This window comes from Sceloporus occidentalis, unplaced genomic scaffold (genome assembly GCF_023333645.1).
Source record: "Sceloporus occidentalis isolate IW3139 unplaced genomic scaffold, rSceOcc1.0.p SCAF_9, whole genome shotgun sequence".
Taxonomy (NCBI): domain Eukaryota; kingdom Metazoa; phylum Chordata; class Lepidosauria; order Squamata; family Phrynosomatidae; genus Sceloporus; species Sceloporus occidentalis.
This window is the reverse complement of record NW_028316989.1, coordinates 3649365-3668611: the sequence shown is the minus strand read 5'-3', so window position 1 is coordinate 3668611 and position 19247 is coordinate 3649365. Positions and strand designations below refer to the sequence as shown.

Sequence of the window (19247 nt, the reverse complement as noted above, 5' to 3'; positions counted from 1 at the left end):
CTCTTTGGCCACGTTGGCTCTGGGAAACAGTGTTTTTGAGATATTCTTTTCCCCTTCTCCTGTCATTTTAAGAATTTCTAACATAAAGGATGGTACAATAACATCCAAAATCCACTGCCAACCTCATGTATAAGTCAAGGGCAGGTTTTGGGGCCAAAATTAAGGATTTGATATGACCTGTGAGTAAATCGAGGGTAAGAGGGACATAACAAAGGATGTGACGGATGAAGCGAAGGAAAACGATTCCAAAGAACATACAAAATTCCTGCAGGCACAACAGTTTGTGCTCACCTTAAAAGATGGATGGATGAGAAGGAAACTACGGCGAACGGCGCTTTTGCGATGTGGGCAGGGAGGCGATCAGGCACAGGAGAAAACACACAGGTCAAAAGGATGAAAAGGCAAAGAAAACAGCAACTAGGTTAGCAGCGATTGCCTTTAATGTGGTCCCTTTGCCTGATTTTAAAACAGAAAAGCTGCCAAACATATACAAATGTCTTATTTGAATCCTTCAAACCCCAATTCCTCTTGGTGCATCACTGCCTCCATTTTCCTGCCCAGGTATTCAACATGATTAATTTGATCATCGTGGCTTCCAGGGAGATTTCTGGCTCCATCTGCTCAAGAACGCATTTGTCTTTTGGGCTGTGTGTAATATCCTCAGCACTCTTCTAGCATCCACATCTCAAGTGAGTTGATTTTCCTTTTACCTGCTTTCTTTGCTGTCCAGCTCTTGCATCCATACGTGGTGATGGGGAATATAATGGCTTGGATGATTCTAACTTTAGTATTCGGCTGTATATCTTCAGTCTAGGCTCTTTTCTAGTTCTTTCATAGTTACCCTTGCCATTCCCAGTCTTCTTCTGATTTCTTGACTGCGGTCTCCATTCTGATCAATGCTTGATCCAAGGTATGTGAACTCTTTTAACTATTTCAATTTCCCTTCCCATGCTTTCTTCTGATTCTAAATAATGAGAAAGTTTTTGGTCTACTGAGGATTAAGCAAAGAGTAGCACATGGGCTGTACATGAAATTGATGGAAGGGCATTTAGATTTCACAACCAGAGAGCTCTAGTGCAACTCCAAACAAACCCATAGGATGTCGCCATGGCAGTTAAAGTGGAATCATAATGTATTGTGAAAGGTCTCCCTAATTTCTTTTCACAATACTTACACTGTTCACAACTATATCCTTTGCACTTTCAGAGACTGAGACACAACAGGCACCGTTCTGACATTTTACCCATATGGATTTCCTCCGTTTCTTACCTGCAATGTGAAAAACAGTCACAGATATTCTTATATATTAAGCACCCTTAATGCTTGCAATGAGCAAGAGGGGGAAGAAAGGAAATAAAGCCGCATACTTAACTGGAACATTCAGAACAATTTATTGAAGTCAACCTCAAGCAAAGATTTAAATCAGTGGAATGTCATTTTAAAAACCTTTCCAAATTAATTCTCACAGAAGCAAAAACACATCTGAATTCCAAAGTATTTGTAAAATAAAAAAGGCAACATCTCAGTAAATATAATGTACAAAAATTATATGTTCCTACTATCACTCACATTCGATAAGAAGCTAAAATATTACAGGCAATTTCTAGATACACTATATGACTAGTAAACAATGAGCTATCTATATACAGGTTAACCAAGCTTTATAGAGTTCACACTATGCAAGAGAACATAGGCTAAACAACAAAACCCTCCAAAATGTTGTTAAGTCTCAAAGTCTACGCAGCAACATCAAGAGTCATAATACAGTAACGTCCCCATGGAACACCCCCGGGAATAGTAACACTACTTGTTAGTGTCGAGAGCTTCTATTTGCATTTGAGAAACTCCTAAGATATTGATTTGTTTTTTTAAAGTGAATATCAATGATTTCGCTATTAAAGACTCTGGTGAGATCTGTTAAAATAACATTTCACAGAATCTACAAAGTTTGGTACATAGTAACAAGGTCTACAGAAATAACGATTCTACAAAGTCATTGTTACAGATAAAGAGTACACAGGAATGGAGACAAATTGTTGGTACTGGTGTCCTTTGTGCAATTATCACATGTGTGGGTACAAATGGATTTCATTTTCCTTTTTCTTTCCCCCCCAATAGCAACCTCAGAATAAGCACATATCCTTATAAACAATAAAAAGACACAGTCTTGTTACTAGCCAGTCATCGTAGCTATTTTACGGTCTCGGGTTTTCAATGGCAACACAAGTTATTCGCTTCAGAAAACAGGGGAATGACACTAACTAGATACAGGTCAACAAGAACAAATGTTAAGCAAATATAACGTTTTCATCCAGTTCTGGTGGTGAAATTGTTTTTTTAAGGATGTCTGGTGCAGCGGCTGTGGCGTTCTGAAGATGCTCTGACCTTTCCAACGGCAGACGGAGAACTTGGTAGAAACAAAATCACCTTCAGTTCCCGCGTACAACTGACATTAATACCACTAATGGAAGCAGTGGATTGGGGAACAGCTTTGGCAAAGTGGCAGTTTATCCCCCCCCCTCCTCGATTTGAAGTGAAGTTACATATGGAAAGCATATGTAAGGATGCAATCCACCACACACTGCTTCTGGGCATCTTCCACTCAAGTCAATAAAGCCTGTGAGGTTTTTACATAAGCCTCTAACAGAAATGGCATACAGACAGAGCTGATGGTGTTTCTATACGTCTGCTCATGCTTCGTCTCCTCTTGTCCTCTCCAAAACCCAGAAAGAAAAACCCAGAAAACCTCAGCCCATTATATTTGACACACAGCAGGACGGAATAGGATATTGACTTGGTCAACTTTAGCCCTAAAGCTACCTGCAAGACATCCGGGAGTGTTTTGAGAAGTCTAAACATTTCTTCATGAATTGTGCGAAGGGAGCAGAAGAATGTTGGGAAGTCATAGTGCTATGGATGTATCCTATAACTGCTCTTTTTAGCAAACATACACACAAACACACACACACACTCTCTTCCAAGTCCTTTCAATCTACCTTGCATCCACACCGTGCGACAGAAATGGAAATCAATTTCAGAGTTCATGGTAAGGTGGGGAAAAAGAGACGCTCAGAATGTGGTATAAAAGGCATAAATAAAACACAAGCTGTAAAGTAAGAATGGAAACGGCTTCAAGTACATTAAACCCTGAATTCAATGAGGCAGAAGTTCCAATGTTAAAGTGACTAAATTCGTACCAGTGGCAAACATTCTCCCCCTTCCAACCTTACCCATAACGTCTCAGTATATACAGTCACCTATGGTTTAGAAGGTCATTGCCAATGATATACTAATAATGTACATGTTACCAAAGCCTCCTGTACATGTTAGGGAGTCCAAGAATACAACCCTTATACTTCATGTTAATACAAGTTTTAAAAGTGTTGTTGCTCACACTGCCTTTTTAAGTATACAGGTGCACACTTAAGGGCTGCTATAATATAATGTATGAAGTGTGCACCACCTTCTGTTGTGTGTACTTAAGAAAACTAACCTTCCCACACCCAACAGCACACACGCTAGTTTTACAAAACGTAATTCTTCACTTGGTGCAAACTGCCAGAAGTTCTGGCATTTCCTATAGTAGCACATTCATGTCTTCATATAATACAGCTTGAACTCACAACCATGTCTGGAGAGGAATGAAGAAGCAATGCACAGGTGGCAGCGCAAGTGGCTGTCCCTGAGACAAACCCAATAAATAAGTTGTTATGCTTCCTCTCATCCTCCCTAAGACTTGGTTGTGGCTTTTGTGAGCTACCTTCAACACCAGCAGTGTTTCTAGTCTCCACTGCTTGCACATACTGTGAAAACCATAATATGCCACAAGAAAGCTGCAGGCCTAGAAATACGTAGCAGAAGCAGTTTGATCCCTCTTCAAACAGGACAATGTTCATCATGAGACACTTAGCGGACACCCAGGCAACAAATCTAAAGGACCAAAATTGTGGTCTTTATTATTCTCTAGTCTTTTTGGAAACGGAAACATATTATTTCAGCTTTCACAGTACTTTTACTTGCCCCTGCAGATTAAAATTGTTGTAATGACCAAAACTACAGTGTGAGAGGAGACATGATATCTACCTTTAGATATCTGAAGGGATGTCATAAAGAAAGGGGAGGAAGCTTGTTTTCTGCTGCTCCAGAGACTAGAACATGAACCAACGGATTCAAAGTACAGGAAAAAAGATTCCACTTAAACATGATAAAGAACTTCTTTACGGTTCAGAGTTCAACAGTGGAACAGACTGCCTCAAAGGGTGGTAGACTCTCCATCTTTGGAGGTCTCTAAACAGAGGTTGGATGTGCATTTTTCAGGAGTGATTTATTCCTGCATGGCAGGTGGTTGGACTGGATGGCCCTTGTGGACATTTCTATGAAGCAGTCAAGAACTTCTTTGTTGTTGAGTGCCTTCAAGTCATTTATGAGGTGACCCTATCATGTGGTTTTTTTGAGGCTCTCTGTGTGACTTGCCCAAAATCACGCAGTGGGATTCCCTGGACTTCAGAATCATAGTCCAATGCTCAAACCACTATGCCACACTTGCTCCTAGTGAACGGTAACACAGCAATACAGCCAAGAGACTTCTGTACTGTAAAGCAGTGTTCGTCATGCTACCAGATGTTTGGGACCCATGTGCCAGGGATCAGTACCACACTTGTACCCATTGGTTACAGCCATTTTCTTTGCTAGAAACTCTCTGCAGACCAGTAACTAATAACTGATAATCTGATGGTCCATGCACCATGACTTCTGAGTAGCACTGCCCTAAAGGAAGAAATCCTAAACAGAAAGCATTTTCCTAATGGCAAAGGTAAGCAGAATAGCAAGATGTAGTAGTTTAGTGGACTACTCCCAGTTAAGCTACAAGCTGTTTCTAGGGGATAAAGCAAGCCCTAAGTGGCTGTACACAAGATGCATTGTGCATACACACCGCAACACTAGCCCTACTCAGAGGCAAGTCCCACTAAATCCATGTTTTCTTACAAAGAAATATCTTTAGGTTAAACAGTGCACACTCCCCAGTGTATAGAGGATTGCAACTTTTAGTGGAGACTTACTCTTAGAGTTAAGTGTGGCTGGACTGCTTTTCATTTTCTAAACTTTTCCTGGTTGAAGAAAATCTTACACCTTATTTTGAAAGAAGCAGCAGCGAGGAAAGGAAAATATGTTCTGCTGAAGAGCTGGAGCATGCCTGGGGATGGGGTGGCTGTTTGCAGGCAAGTGCTGAAAGAAAGCCAGTCTTCAGACCTGCTGGGTTTCAACTGGCTCATTTCCATCTGTCCTAAATGCCATTGATTCAACTGTCTGTTTTAAAGAGAGAAGTCAACTAAAGCATTAGAATTTGGAGGTGGGGAGATCAAGGAGTATTAGATAACAGAAAGTGCCACTGCTTATAATGAAACACTGTCTTTTCCATGATTATTGGGAAAAGGGCAAAAACGGTCACAGTGGTGACTGCATTTGGAATAGGAAAATATATACCTTCCTGCTCCATTTTATTATCAATTATTCTAAACTAAGTGCTATAAAACTCACATCATGAATGAATATTTTTTTAAAAAAATAAACATGATTTTCTGCAATGTCTTAGCCTGATGAATAACCTTCTACTTTTCACATTTAAAGTGGACAAAGTTCAAAACAATAATATATACTGTCCAAAGCGATGTGGTCCATTTTAGTCTGTGGATAGGATTAGCCTGCCCTTTGGCAAGGTGGGACTTTCACCTTTTGCGGGACAACTACCCAGTGATCAGAACCACAGTTAATTCTATGTATTTACAGATTATTTGTCACCACAATTCCCTCCAAATTTGTACCCAACTGACATGTAAGCAATGATGATGCTTCTGAGTACCACTCCTGTAAAGCCTCAGGGCTGCTCCAATCAACTACAACAGGCATCTCTTTATTCTTCTAAACCGTATAAAAAGGCAGGGGCTGAAAGCGTACACCTCTGTCAAGAAAGGTAGGGAAATCTGAGAAGATGAAGATACAATGTAAGGTACTAAAGTAGTGTGGGTTATGTGATACCCCTGATATTGGATGGGGTGGTGTTTTTTTTGTTTTGTTTTGTTTACAGTTAGTTCTATCCACAGTTAATTTAGTAGCTACAATTCAAAATGCCATCATAACTTTAAACGGTACCCGTTGCCTACTGCGGTCAAGTCTTTTGGAACTGGCTTTCTGCCATCTAAAACGGCACCATCAGAAAAATGGGGCACAGCTTTGCTATTCTGATTTGTCAAATGACAAGGGAGTGTATGGAAGAAAGCACAAGAGTGGCCCTCTCCCCGGTGTGTGTGTGTGTGTGTGTGTGTGTGTGTAGTATTTGCACAATCCTATACCCGCCAGCTTTAAGAAGACAGAGCAGCTCTATAAACTCTGTTGCGCTCTGTTTGGAGCACTCTGGGATTTTAGATTGGAGCAAAACTCTTTTACAAAGAAAGAGTTTTTTTAAAAAATGAATTAAAGAAAGAAAAGCTGTCAAACAATACAATCAGAAAACTAAAAATCTAAGTTTTTAATATACATTAAAAATGTAGTGTTTCATCCCCCCCTTCATTAGTTTAATCAAGTACTTGGCATCTTCCTTTAGGCTCAGTACCATTCAACTAACATATATTGTCAGAAAAATGCAACAAAACCACAAAGTATTCAGTGGGTTGCAAAAAGGGATTGCCACCCTGAACTGAAGCTAAAGGACATTTTCAGGTGCTTCAAAGAAATGTAGTGTAATTGTTTTAACTTGTAAACAAATGAGGTAAAAAGAAGCTGCATTTTCTTTTCCCTTAGATTACAAGCATTTTTAAAGCAAGAAAAAAGAGCCTTGTCAGAAGAGCTAAGCAAGGAAATCTATGGTTAAGGAGATATCTGCTTACTATGTTTTCTGGTACAGACAAATCTATGTCTATACACTGTCTCACAGATCAATGATATTATTAATCAGCCACATACAAAAAAGTTTCAAGATTAAAAGTACCCATTGGGAGTAAGTGTAAATTAAACCAGTCACTTCAGTGCTATACTGTTGCATTGGGAAGAAGTACTAACAAAAGCGTTTCTGCGATACACGCACGCTCTTTTCTAAGACTGACCGGTCTTATTCAACGAAGAGATTCCATTTGACAAAACTGCACAACAAACCAATTATAGGACCCCAGAATGAAAATGCCGATCGCACAGCATCCTCAGCATCCTAGTTCTTCTGGGGGGAAAATGAAGAAACCTGGAGCAGGGATACACAAGGCTATCGAATCATGTGGCATGAAATAAGCTCGCATACTGGCAGCCAATTTTAGCCGCTAAAATTTAAAAGATAAAGCATAACCGGGGCCTATATTGGCGAATGATCCCACAGGACAAAGTTAAAAATCCTGTCCAGCACATGATCAAATGAGTACGTTTTCACTAAATCCCAGCTATGGGAAGGATTGGGAAAAAATTAAACAAGCTGTGAAGTCAGGAGTTCCCCACTTTGATTCCTATAGCATGGCCAAGGCTTGTAGCAGGCAAGAAAAGCACTGTTCCTAATCCTCTCTGCTTCACCAACCTAAAATTCGACAGCAGCAGGAAAGTGACATATGCATAATTAAACAGGACACTGAGCAAAACACAAGACAACCCCATGCTGCTCCACAGCCTTTTCACACTACCATTATTATGGGCAAAGCCTACTGAAAGTCCCTCCTGCACAAACCCCTTTGAAATAAAGTGAGATTACAAACATTGCACATAGGAAGTTCCCTGTGGATGGTGCTTTTTGAAGTTGCTGGAAATGTAGTGTCAAATAGAATTCACTTCAACATTTAAGTGGATGGCATCTAGTTTCCTGTGGGAGAACTTCTGGTATCAAGACCACCATTCATGCTCTGGAAAGTAAAGTGACATACATCATCTTCCTGTCTCAAAATTCTTGTCACAGAAAGGTTACTGGAATGGAGGCATCTCACTAACAAGTGCCACAATACACTTTTGATTCAACCGCCCCTCCCCCCCAAAAAAAAAATGTTTTATCTGAAAGGCTCCTGGTGAGCAGAGCAGCTTTTTTCCTAGTTCCAAACTAGACCGCTTGGAGGGGAGGGAGATATAGATACATACACAGATAGATACCAGGCTGGTGCTCCTCTTCCTTTTAAACACACTGACTGTAATAGGACCAGAAACTCTCAGAAGTCCGTTAAAAATTAAATAAATAAATATTTTGCTATGTTTGGTTTCTACACTCAAAGAACGTATTTTAAACTTGATGTCTCTTTTTTTCCCCAATGTCAGAAAGGTTTCTTCTTCTAACAACAAAATGTTGCTAAGACACTTCTTTCTGTTCTTCAGGAGCCCAAAGGACATGGTCGCGGGCTAATATGGATCTGGCCACTGATACCACAGGCTGCTAACTGCCACTCCAGATCAGGTGGTCCCTGTTTGAGCTATGTGAAGGCAGTTCTAAAGACAAAGTCTGAGGGTCCCATGGCACATTATCTCAATTCACAATGATTGGGGTGTTTCGTTTTGTTTTGCGTTTTGGGGGGGTTAGGGAAGAAAGTTCATTCTTTTGCCTCTTCCTCAGGCTTCTGCTGTTCCAATCGGCGTTTGATCTTACACCAATATTCTGGTGCCACCGGCGCCTTGGGATTGTGTTCAGAGCAGCATGGACGACCATCCAATGCTGAGGACACGAGGGCTCCCTTTTCATGATCTCTGCAATAAGAATGGGGGCAGAACTCACAGAATGAAGTAGCAGGGCTGCCACAGATGTCACACTGGTGCCATGGACATTCCCATTTCCCTAAAGGCAGCAAACACAAAAAGAGGGAAATATGTTAGCTCAGGTATTAGGAAGCAAATAGCTTGCCAAGTGATGGACCAAACCTACTTAGACTCATGCGCTTCTCACTCCACCTCACAGATTCCAAGTCAATTGTTCAATTGTGCTCTGCAAAATTCTTAGGGGGGAAAAAGCCTGAACTGTGTTTTTTGGGGGAGGGAGAGGGGCACCAAAAACAATGCAATGAGAATTTAGTATAATCAACAGTTGCAAAATGTTGAGTGCCTAATAGTAAAACATTTGGAGGGAAGGGCTGAGGATCCCAGAAGGACACAAGGCTGGTTGGCCAAAACTCTAAAGATGATCCTCCACATTGTAACAATATATTGCAGGCTCTGCATATATATCTTGTTTTAGAAATATCACACTATTTCCTAGCTAATTTCTCCCTACCAGGCCATAATGAAATTCAACCAGAAACAACTAGAACAAGTATGCCCTAAATAATTTCATGGCTGCTAAAACAATCTGTAAATGACTGCCTCTTGCACCTACCAAAGGGCGGCTGTGTCAAGTTAAGGCAGAGGAGGTGGTACGCTTTGGGACAGTCTTTCTTGTCACACATGACCAATTCACCCCCATCTCCACACTGGAAACAGTTGTCCTCGTGCATTTGCTTCTGCTCTGTTTTTATCTTCCGTTTCTTCTGCTTCAATTTTGCATTTTTTGCTTTCTCTTCATTTGCTGTTGCACACGCCGTCTAGTAAATAGGAGGTAAAAGTCACAGCAGTACAAGATTAGAGGTACCCTATCAAGAAAAAGAAAAGCCAACTGCCACCCCCACTCCTACCATTCCTCTTGCTGTTCCTAAAGTAGAAGTGGATGGCAGGGGCTAATGTTGTGCTGGCAGGGACTGATGGGAACTGCAATCCAACTGGTTCTGGAGGCCATACCTTCCCCACCTGTTTGAAGGACTCATGCATTGGGCCTGATGACTAAGGCATCCAATAACTGGAAACAGTACATTACCCAAATTGCTTCAGTCAGACATCATGCGTTTAGTTCTACCCATGTAAGAGTGTGGGGAAGTTAACACCAAAGCATAATAGGGAGGAATGGCCTCATTTAACTGCCAAAATAAGCCTCACTGCCTATGTATGGAACTGTCTGGAGAGTCAGATGCAACATTACATCTATCTGCTGACAGAGTCCCAAAAAGTCTCCTCCGCTTCACTTCCACAACTAACCTTTGGCCGCACTCCTAGGAACCCACTGCAGTTATCTGCTCCGCAATGGCATTCTGTCCTGCCATTCCCCAGGCAATCCAAATTATAGTTAAATGTTAACTCCATCCCTGGAAGTTCAAAAGAAATAGTTTACACATCAGATGTTTGGGGAAAGGGTGCCAAGCACGTTTGCTTTTATACTTCAGAAATGTCCGGTGCCCTAACTTAGGTCAAATCTTGAAAAAAATGGTCCAGTATGCGAAAAATTCAAAATACATGACTACAACCTTGTTTGTCAAGGTTAAGAAAAGTGCTTCAGTCATAGGCTTCTTCCTAACAGATTTGGTCTCTTGGCTTGTGGGATCCAGATGTTGGCTTTTCCATTCCCTGCCTTCATTTCTACAGCAGCACCAGAAGCTGTCTCTCCTCCATGCCTCTCAACCAATAATGTGATTCTGAGGCATGTAACACATTGGGTTTTCTCTGCAATACATTGTCCTGCACATACTTCATGTTATAGAAGCCAGAGACTAGCTCCACAGCCCCAGATTAAATGGCTGCTCTCCTAAATGTTCAGTAACTAGCAGGAACAATTGTTTAACAGTTTCAATTGTTAAACTGTTTCTAAAGTGCTTTCTTTGTTTTACAGTATTTACAGTATTTGTTTTGAAATCTTTTGAATTGCTAATGGAATCCCGCTCTCTTATCTGTTAATACAGGGTGTGTTTGAAATTGTTTAATGAGCAAGCAAACAAAATTGGTCTATATTATGGTAGGCACTTGAATGAACTATTCACTCTTCCTTCTCATATAGAAGGAATGCATTTCTCAAAGTTGCCAATAGGCACCCATAGTTTTTATACATTCTTGTACTCATAACCTGCATAACCAAATTAATTTAAGTGCAAACTTAAGAAAGAAGAACAATATAGTACTTATGCTTCAGACAGAATCTATAAATTTGTTTTAACATTATGGGCACCCATTTATAAAGAAAAAGACTTCAAATATGCAGTGCATCAAGGAAGGATGACAATACAGACCAGACTTGGAAAAGAAAAGAGGAAACACAGAAGACACTTTTACCTGCAGGAATATCACGCACAGCAAAAAGCCCAACCCGGACATCTCCGTTCACTGTCCACTTTTGGGTTTCACAGTTGGGGTTGCAGCTGTGGTTCATAAAGCGAGAATAATTCCCTTTTGGGCCAGCGTCTATTATGCGGTCCTTCAATAAGATCAAAGAGAATACAGTTAGTGACTTATCCAGTATCTAGAAGAGAAGTGCTGCTCTTATAGAGTGACAATACTTACTTTACTGCAGTGTTAACAAGAGTCTAGTGTTACAATATTTCTGACAAATTCTATGTTACTAGACACTTAAGTTTATGCAAATCTATTGCACCATTCAAAGACATAGCTGTGTTAGTCTGGATCAGTATGCAAAGCGATCATGTAGCACCTTTGAGACAAAGTTGGTAGCATAAACTGGGTAGACTTAAGTCTACTTTGCATCTGATAAAGGAGACTTAAGTCTATGAAAACTTATGCTACCAATTTTCTCCCGGTCGTAAAGGTGCTACAGGATCCCTTTACATAGTATTTCACTATACTGTTGTTGTTATTGTGAGACATCAAGTTGTTTCTGACTTGTGACAATCCTAAAGTGAATCTATCCCAGGATCTTCTTGGCACTATTTATTCAGAGGGGTTTTGCCTTTGCCTTCTTCTGAAGCTGAAAGAGTGACTTGCCCAAGGGCACCCAGTGGGTTTCCCTGGCTGAGCTGGGATTTGAACTCAGTTCTCCTGAGTCACAGTCTAATGTGCAACCCACTACACCACACTGACTCTTTTACAATGTAGTTAAATTATCATGTACATAAATTACATAAATTAATTGTAGATAACATTCGTTTTGTCTGGAAACAGAGTTTAAGGAGAAAACAGTTTGAGTCAGTATTTACAGAAGGGATTTGCTCAACAGATGAAATACATACTGTAGCTGTTTTCTTCTACCATATGAAATCTGGTGCTTTAAAAACACTTAGTGGTCAAGACAAATTGAATTTAAGATGAACCAAATACAAGGTTATAAATATGCTTAAAATTAGGATGAACTGAATTAAATTTTCACGCACTTTCCCAAAGTTAACGTTGGAAAACTAGACACTGATCAGAGAAATCAAAACAGGCTGCTTTGTCTGCCCCTAACAGAATGTTCTCCTTTTACCTTTGTAACAGTTAACATATAAAAATTAGTCACGCTGTTCTCGTGGGCACGTTTGATTCGCAATCTGCATTCTTCTTCATCAATTAATTCACCCACATATTCATTGACAAATTCACCCTGAAAGAAACAGAAATAAATGTAAATTGCTATTTTGCTTCTTGCTGACCATTTAAAAACAAGCACTATATATATATATTTTAAAAATTATTTATCCTAAATTGTACCTTTTTAATGTTCCGCTTTGTCCTGAGGCCCCAACCACGTCGGTCAGTTTTTATAATTTCTGCTTCTGGATAGAGTCTTTTGGTGAAAGACTGGTTTTGACAACGCTCTCCTGCGGGACAAACTTGCGGATGGCACTCATACTGCAGCATTCGATTTAGACACTCAGATTCCAGGCCGCAAGGATTCTCATCGGTTGGCTTACAGTTACACCGAGGGATTTCTGATAAGTCCGCCACTTGAATCTGAACCTTCCCTACTACTTTATTGGACTGTGGAAGAGAGGACAAAGAAATGATTTAAAATCTGTATTTCCAACTGTATTTGCAGATGTGCAGGCTTTGCTAACAGAGGCACCGACACCACCACTTCCCTCAACCCTCCATGGACAAATACTACCTTGAAGGTGACATGAAACTATGGCTTTGTATGGTCAGGATACGCTTTGCACAAAGAACATCGAAAGCAAGGATGGGGACATTTTAGCTCTTCAGATGTTTTGGACTACAATTCTCACTAAGAGGCACTTATGGAAATTATCAATAAACTGTCAAAAGAAACAGGTACTAGGAAATACAGGTATTCCTCAGTTAAGAAAGTAGGTGTGTTCCTGGGCGTTCCTTCTTTAACAGAAAATCTGATACCAGAGGCAAAAATAGCATGGAAAGAATAGGTATAGCACTAAAGAAAGGGAAAAATAGCTGAACATATTTCAACAACCTTTTTACTGAACTAACAATATGCATACCTGACACGAAACAACCGTATCAGGTAAGCCTTGTGCAAATAATCAAAACATGTTGAACATTCTAGAGACCACCTGAAAGCTTCTTTTTGCCAGTCTCTGCTTTTGTTCTAATTTTCCATTTTGGCAGACTTATAGGAGTATAGTTTTTTAACATGCTGGAGGGAACTGTTTAGGCAGATCAATCAATTTCCCCCCATTCCACCCTTTTTTGCTCTTAATGCGTGCCTGCATAACTGCACATCTGTCAGAGAGATGCATCCACTTAGAACAGACAATACCAGGCTAGATGGACAACCTAAAAATGAATAAAGGAGCTTCCTATTTTCCAATAAAGTCTCTTTCATATATGTAAACCATCAGTTGATGTTGCTGTCATTGACAGATCAATAAAGAGTCACAGATTTTGTTATGAGAAGGGTTCAACTAGATGATCTTACTTTAAGGAATTAAGACAGAAAACAAGGAAGCACGACTTCCAATTTTAAAACAGAACTATATGCATCTGATTTTGCTGAACGAGCATGTTTTAAAATAAAGTCATTCTGACATGTGAGTAGTACGTCTTTTAAAATCCACACGAGACCATTTTTTATTTATTGAATTTATATCCTGCTTTTGTCCCAGGATCCAAGATGGATAATATACATAATATAATATCTTGGAACTGCTAAGAAAAGGCAGATTAACAGCCAGTTCAGATGACCTTGTTTAGTATTATATAGCACTTAGCACTATGGGAGCGTAACAGCCTGGATCCCTTTGTCAGGTATTTTACCAAGAATGGCAAAAAGCACCCCACTGCAGAAAGGATTCTGCACTGTGTGCTTAACACATCCAGCATGAAAAAAGAGACAGAGAGGAGGACTCACCTTAATATGTTTATAAGGTGGTGGCTTTCTGGAATTCCTCTCAATTTCAAGTGCTTCTTTGCTTTCTCTTTGTGCTTTCAGTTCCTGGAAACGTTTTGCTGCTTCTTCAAGTGCTGCATGAAAGGAGTCCAAAATAGGTGAAGGAGTTAGTGTTAGAACCTGTTGGAGTACTTGACATACAGATAAGACCCGGTGAGCTACAACAAAACAGTTTTAAGCAATCTTGCAACTAGGAATGTCACCCCATTAAAGAAATCTTAGGCTTGTTACAGACTGCCAAAATAAAGCTGCTCTGGGTCTCTTTGGAGGTATGCTATTTAAATGATGCATGGGTCCTAAGAATCTGGAAGCTGCACCAAAGCTGCACTCAGTGCTTAGGAATGGAGTGTGGCTTTGGCGCGACCTCCGGACTCTTAGGACCCATGCATCATTTAAATAGCATACCTCCAAAGAGACCCGGAGCAGCTTTATTTTGGCAGTCTGTAACAGGCCTTAGTGATTTATAATCTATTATTTCATTGTATTGATGCACTTAAAACTGTGCAAATATAAACTAGTTTTAAAGGAAAGGTATTTTTAACCTGAAGCACCTATCATGAAACATGTAAGAAGTATACATTTACCACAGATAGGACCTAACATTCACAACTTTTTTCAAGGATCTCTGTATTTAAATTGTTTTAAAAAATCTGCTGCCTGACAATTACGGGGGGAAAACTTTTAAATAATTGAGCTAATTAATGATCGCATCAATTAAATGTTGTGGCATGAAGTATAACATTTCACCATGTGTTCTACTAGATTGCTACCTGAAAGATATTGCTGACATGGAAAATATTGGAAATATTTAAGAGATGGAAACATTTTAATTGATAGAGAGTCAGATTAAATGGAGCTTCACATAGGACACAAAACATCATTTCCATGCAATTATTCAGTCACGGAGGCACAAGAAAAATGTGGAGCTTTTGTCATGAAACCACTAGAAATTGTGTTTAATTTTACCTTTCTTGAAGGTCTTGTTAATATTAGTTTGCCCCTCAGCAAAGCTTTTGTCTCCTTCAACATAAGGGAATACTCTGCCCTGGTGTACCCAATAGTAGTCATGTGAACCAAAGAAAAAAACTGGGAAGTCCCCGATATCATGTTTGAGGCCCTGTATGTTGAGAGGAACAGACCTGGGATTGCAGATCTCAGCTGGCCACCACCTAAAAATAATGGAAACAAACCAAGAGAAGCAGAACTTCAGACAGAAATTTGTGAAATAAAATCAACTGGTTTAAATTTTCAGCTCTTAATCTATCTCCATGCTAGTAAAGTTGCTTGGTAGGAGATGCTCTTTTTGGGGGGGGGGGGGGTGTTTAAATATAGGTAATGCCTTGAGTATATTCCTTGCACAAAGAAACTACTTATCACTCAGGAGCTAGCCACCAAGCTTTGGTGGTTAAAAGTTCCATTCATTTTGATGGGCCTGTAGAGGACTCTACCCAACTGAGGCAACCTACAGTGAACCTCAGCAAATACAGATAGGAGGCTGTAATTCAGTATTGCAAATATAGGGTGATTCAAAAAGAATGGTGCAAAATTGAATAAAAAGAGCTTTACTTTTTGCACCATTCTTTTTGAATCACCCAGTAAGTCGACAGAAGTTAGTAGTCACTGGAAGAGGCTTTACTTATTATTCTGGTCACTTCTTGCTTGTATTGTATTTTATACCAACTTAATTGGTATCTGATCCATTTCCAAACACAAGTCAAAATCCTAAATAGCTTGGGAAAAGCTTATCCTAAAGGACCCCCTTTTTCTGTACAATTCTAGCCATTCACTGGCCAGCTAAGAAAGACTATGTGTTTTACAACCACTTAATGTCTGTATGGTGGGCAAGTATGAAAGGGATACGGAGAACTTAATTCTGATTTGTAATCAGTCATGCTGCCTCTTCTATGTTCTTGGGTCAATCTCATTTTTCTCAGACCATAACCTCTACCCTAAAGGTTACTGTGAAGATAAAATGGCAGAGGGAACCTCTTTCTGTGTTCCACTGAGTGTTCTGGGGTAAAAGGTATACTAAAACTGCTACAAGGAAGAATATCCTCTGCATCTCTACCTAAAGGAAGAAAGAAGCAGTCAGGATTGCTTCCTCCCTCCAGTGGAAGCTTCAAGTGGATTGGAATCCCTTTTGCACACTGAAAGGTCTCTTCTATCCATGGAAGAGGACTGAGGATCCAACTCCAATAGTAGTAACAGATACATGTGTGATAACTAACATTATTTTTGTTCTTAGCTGCAACTTGCCTGTAATTTCCAAGTTTGACCCAAACAATCTGCTTGTATCGTAGCTTCTTGCCAGCTTTACAGTCATTGCAATTCCAGGAGCTGGAGCCATTTGGCATCTCTATGTTAAGACATTCCGGATGGAAGGATGCAGGACATGATTCACAGCACAACAGTTTCCCACCTTTAAACAAACAACATTGCTCACTTTATAGTTAAAGGCATCTGGTGGAATACATGTTTCTTTGTCTCTCCTTTTTTAAAAACTGTAGTATCTTCAGGATTACCAAATACAAATAGCATAAAGGATCTAGTCAAAGTTGCAATGCTGGAATAGAACATACACGAACATGTACAAGACTAGTCAGACACAACTCCTAAGCCAATTAATGACGTGAATTTAAGAATTTTGGATAAGATAGTCAAGTTGGTAAATTGAACCCAGTTTCCCCCCCAAAAAAGTGGTTCCAAAAATTGCACAAGATTTTCCCTTTCTCAGATAGTCTTGAATGTCCTCAAATCTGTTTTAACCCTGCATTGCCGTGATCAGATCCCTTAGCAGTCAGTTAGTAGGTAAATGCAGCCTATAGGTTGATCAATTTTTTTCTGCTTCAAAAATAATGGAACAGAAAAAGGAGTTCCAGAATTTTAAGGTCCCAAATCTTTATCAACTGTTTAAAATAAAGTTTTCCTACTCTCAAGTGGTCTAAACAGATGCAACAGTTCCCAATCTCTTAAACATAGAACAGGCTATGGTCACTTGTACACCCCTGACACACATGCAGTATTTTCTTTTTCAGAGTGAATCACATTTTAATGTTACACTGATAACTACAGTAAACTTCAAACCAGAGTGTGCAAGTGGAGTTAAGAGATGAGGAACATTATATCTGCCTTTTGCATCAAGACAGTGATTTCACAATTGTTAAATCTTTATATGAAAGGTTAACTGTAGATGGGTGTGGGGACTATTATTTCACTTTCCTTCAAATATCTGTATTGTGCATTGAAAGCATCTTAGCAAAATTACATATAAAAAGATTAGAGCATTTAACTCCTGCAGGGAAAATCACTTAAAACAGCCTTTAATGTTTTTTTAAATCTCAAAGAAATTTGGATTATTATTTTTCCAAATAGCCATCAGAAAATCTTGTCTACCTATAGACTTTAAAAACTGGTTGTAACAGAGTTCAAAACATTTAATACAACAGCAACAAAACCATTACCATATTTCCTCTGTTGTGAAATGCAATAAAGGCTTAATGTTTGAATTTCCCTTTCATTTCAGAATCCGACAATTAATTCTTGAAAGCATTAACACTACTTCAGAGGAAATACAGCCCCAGTCATTGAAACAAAGCCCAAACATGGTAAAATGCCAAAAGATGTGAAAACTAAAGCAAAAAAACCAAACAAACATAATCACACAAAAAATTCGGTGCTAAGCAAGGAAACATGACTCTTACAATGCATTAGTGAGATTCGCTGAAACTAAGCAGGAAAGAGGGCTCAAAATAATTCTGTTTGTCTCAAGTGACGGAGACCCACCTAAGTAAAGCAACATGGTAAATAATCCACTTCATGTAGACTAGTAAGGGTACCAGTTCTACACACATTTTGAGAGTTCAAAATACTCAAGTGAGGTTATGCTTCCTTTCCAAACTGAATAGATAAAAAATGTCTAGCTTGGTAAAGGCTCCATAAGTGTAAAGCCTACAGGGACTTGGGAAAGCAACACCACCAGAGGTTCTCACAACAGATGTCATGTATGCTTAAGATCTACATGCATCATGCAGTAAACTGGACCCTCTCCAAAAACGAATATAGAAACTGTACATGAGTTTCCCTTTGTCAGATAGTCTTCATTGTCATCAAATCTGTCTTAAACAGATGCTGACGCTTTCCATCAAGTGGAAGTGAAGGCAGCTGCACTCAATGGGGTGGTGACAGATAGGTTCCCATTCTTCCTAGGCTTCCCACAACCGCTCACTCAACCCTTAATAGTTCCAAAGCCGGGGTAACTTTCTGGCAATCATTTGAGTTTAAAGACTGTTGTATAACGTTGTCTTATGAATAGTTCTGAAATGGCACTTTTATCGTCTTTGTTGAGCCTCAAAAATTAAGGAAAAAGCCATTCTGAATTTGCAGAAATTTAAATCTGCAAGGAATGACAGTCAGTTCCACAAGCATACACACATGCACACACACACACACACACAACCAGCAGTGATGACTCTACAGTGCTATCTAATGGTGTCATAGAAGACCAGATTTCTTCCAAAGCTTTCCTTTCTATTTGCATCGTTTTCTTGCTACCTAACTGCTTTCTGCAAATGGTTCCTTAGTACAGCTGTTCTGAATCTTCAGTTTCCAGATATTTTGGACTTCAGCACCAGAATCCCTGAGCACTGGCCATGCTGCCTGGGGTTTATGCAAACTGAAATTCAAAATGTCTGGAAGGCCAAAGTTCACGATCTACTGACTCAGGTTACTCCCACAAGAGGCAGGGTTTCATGGAAGGAGGTGACAAAGGAATCAGGCATGTGGAATATACACATTCTGTTATGCCATATCCATTAAAACTAGTGTGGAGCTGCAAGCCATTGGAAGGAAATCCCTGGGGATTTAACAGTTCAATAGCCAAAGGGCATCTGTCTCAGGAAGAACCAACACAGCAATAAAACAGGGGTGGGCAACTGTGGTACATGCAAAGAGCCACGGTTTTGCCCCTGTAGACCCACAGTGGGCCATACCATGCCATTTCAACTAATAATCAGCGGAATTGAGTGCCTAGGAGGGCCCTTAAATTTACTTATAACATTTTGGGGGAGGTTGATTTTCTGTTGGGGGAGGATCAGGAGGGTTTCAAGGTAACTCACCACTCCAGGAGATGCAATTTTCTATCTAGAGG

The 19247-nt window shown here is 39.8% G+C and overlaps 1 protein-coding gene across 6 annotated transcripts in view; it reads right to left on the bottom strand.

The window, feature by feature from the left end:
- Positions 1 to 1381: 1381 nt before the first annotated feature.
- Positions 1382 to 19247, bottom strand: part of NSD3 (nuclear receptor binding SET domain protein 3) — a 58765-nt gene continuing 40899 nt past the window's right edge. For 5 of the 6 annotated variants that reach the window (XM_089538343.1, XM_089538342.1, XM_089538345.1 and 2 more), the window contains 9 exons: positions 16358 to 16520; positions 15068 to 15270; positions 14063 to 14175; positions 12448 to 12717; positions 12224 to 12340; positions 11080 to 11221; positions 10015 to 10121; positions 9323 to 9527; positions 1382 to 8788 (listed from right to left, as the gene is read on the bottom strand). In XM_089538343.1, the coding sequence (XP_089394469.1) occupies positions 8547 to 8788; positions 9323 to 9527; positions 10015 to 10121; positions 11080 to 11221; positions 12224 to 12340; positions 12448 to 12717; positions 14063 to 14175; positions 15068 to 15270; positions 16358 to 16520 (1562 nt within the window). In that variant the 3' untranslated portion in view covers positions 1382 to 8546. The remainder of the gene's footprint in view (positions 8789 to 9322; positions 9528 to 10014; positions 10122 to 11079; positions 11222 to 12223; positions 12341 to 12447; positions 12718 to 14062; positions 14176 to 15067; positions 15271 to 16357; positions 16521 to 19247) is intronic. The other variant, XR_016282323.1, reaches the window with a different exon arrangement.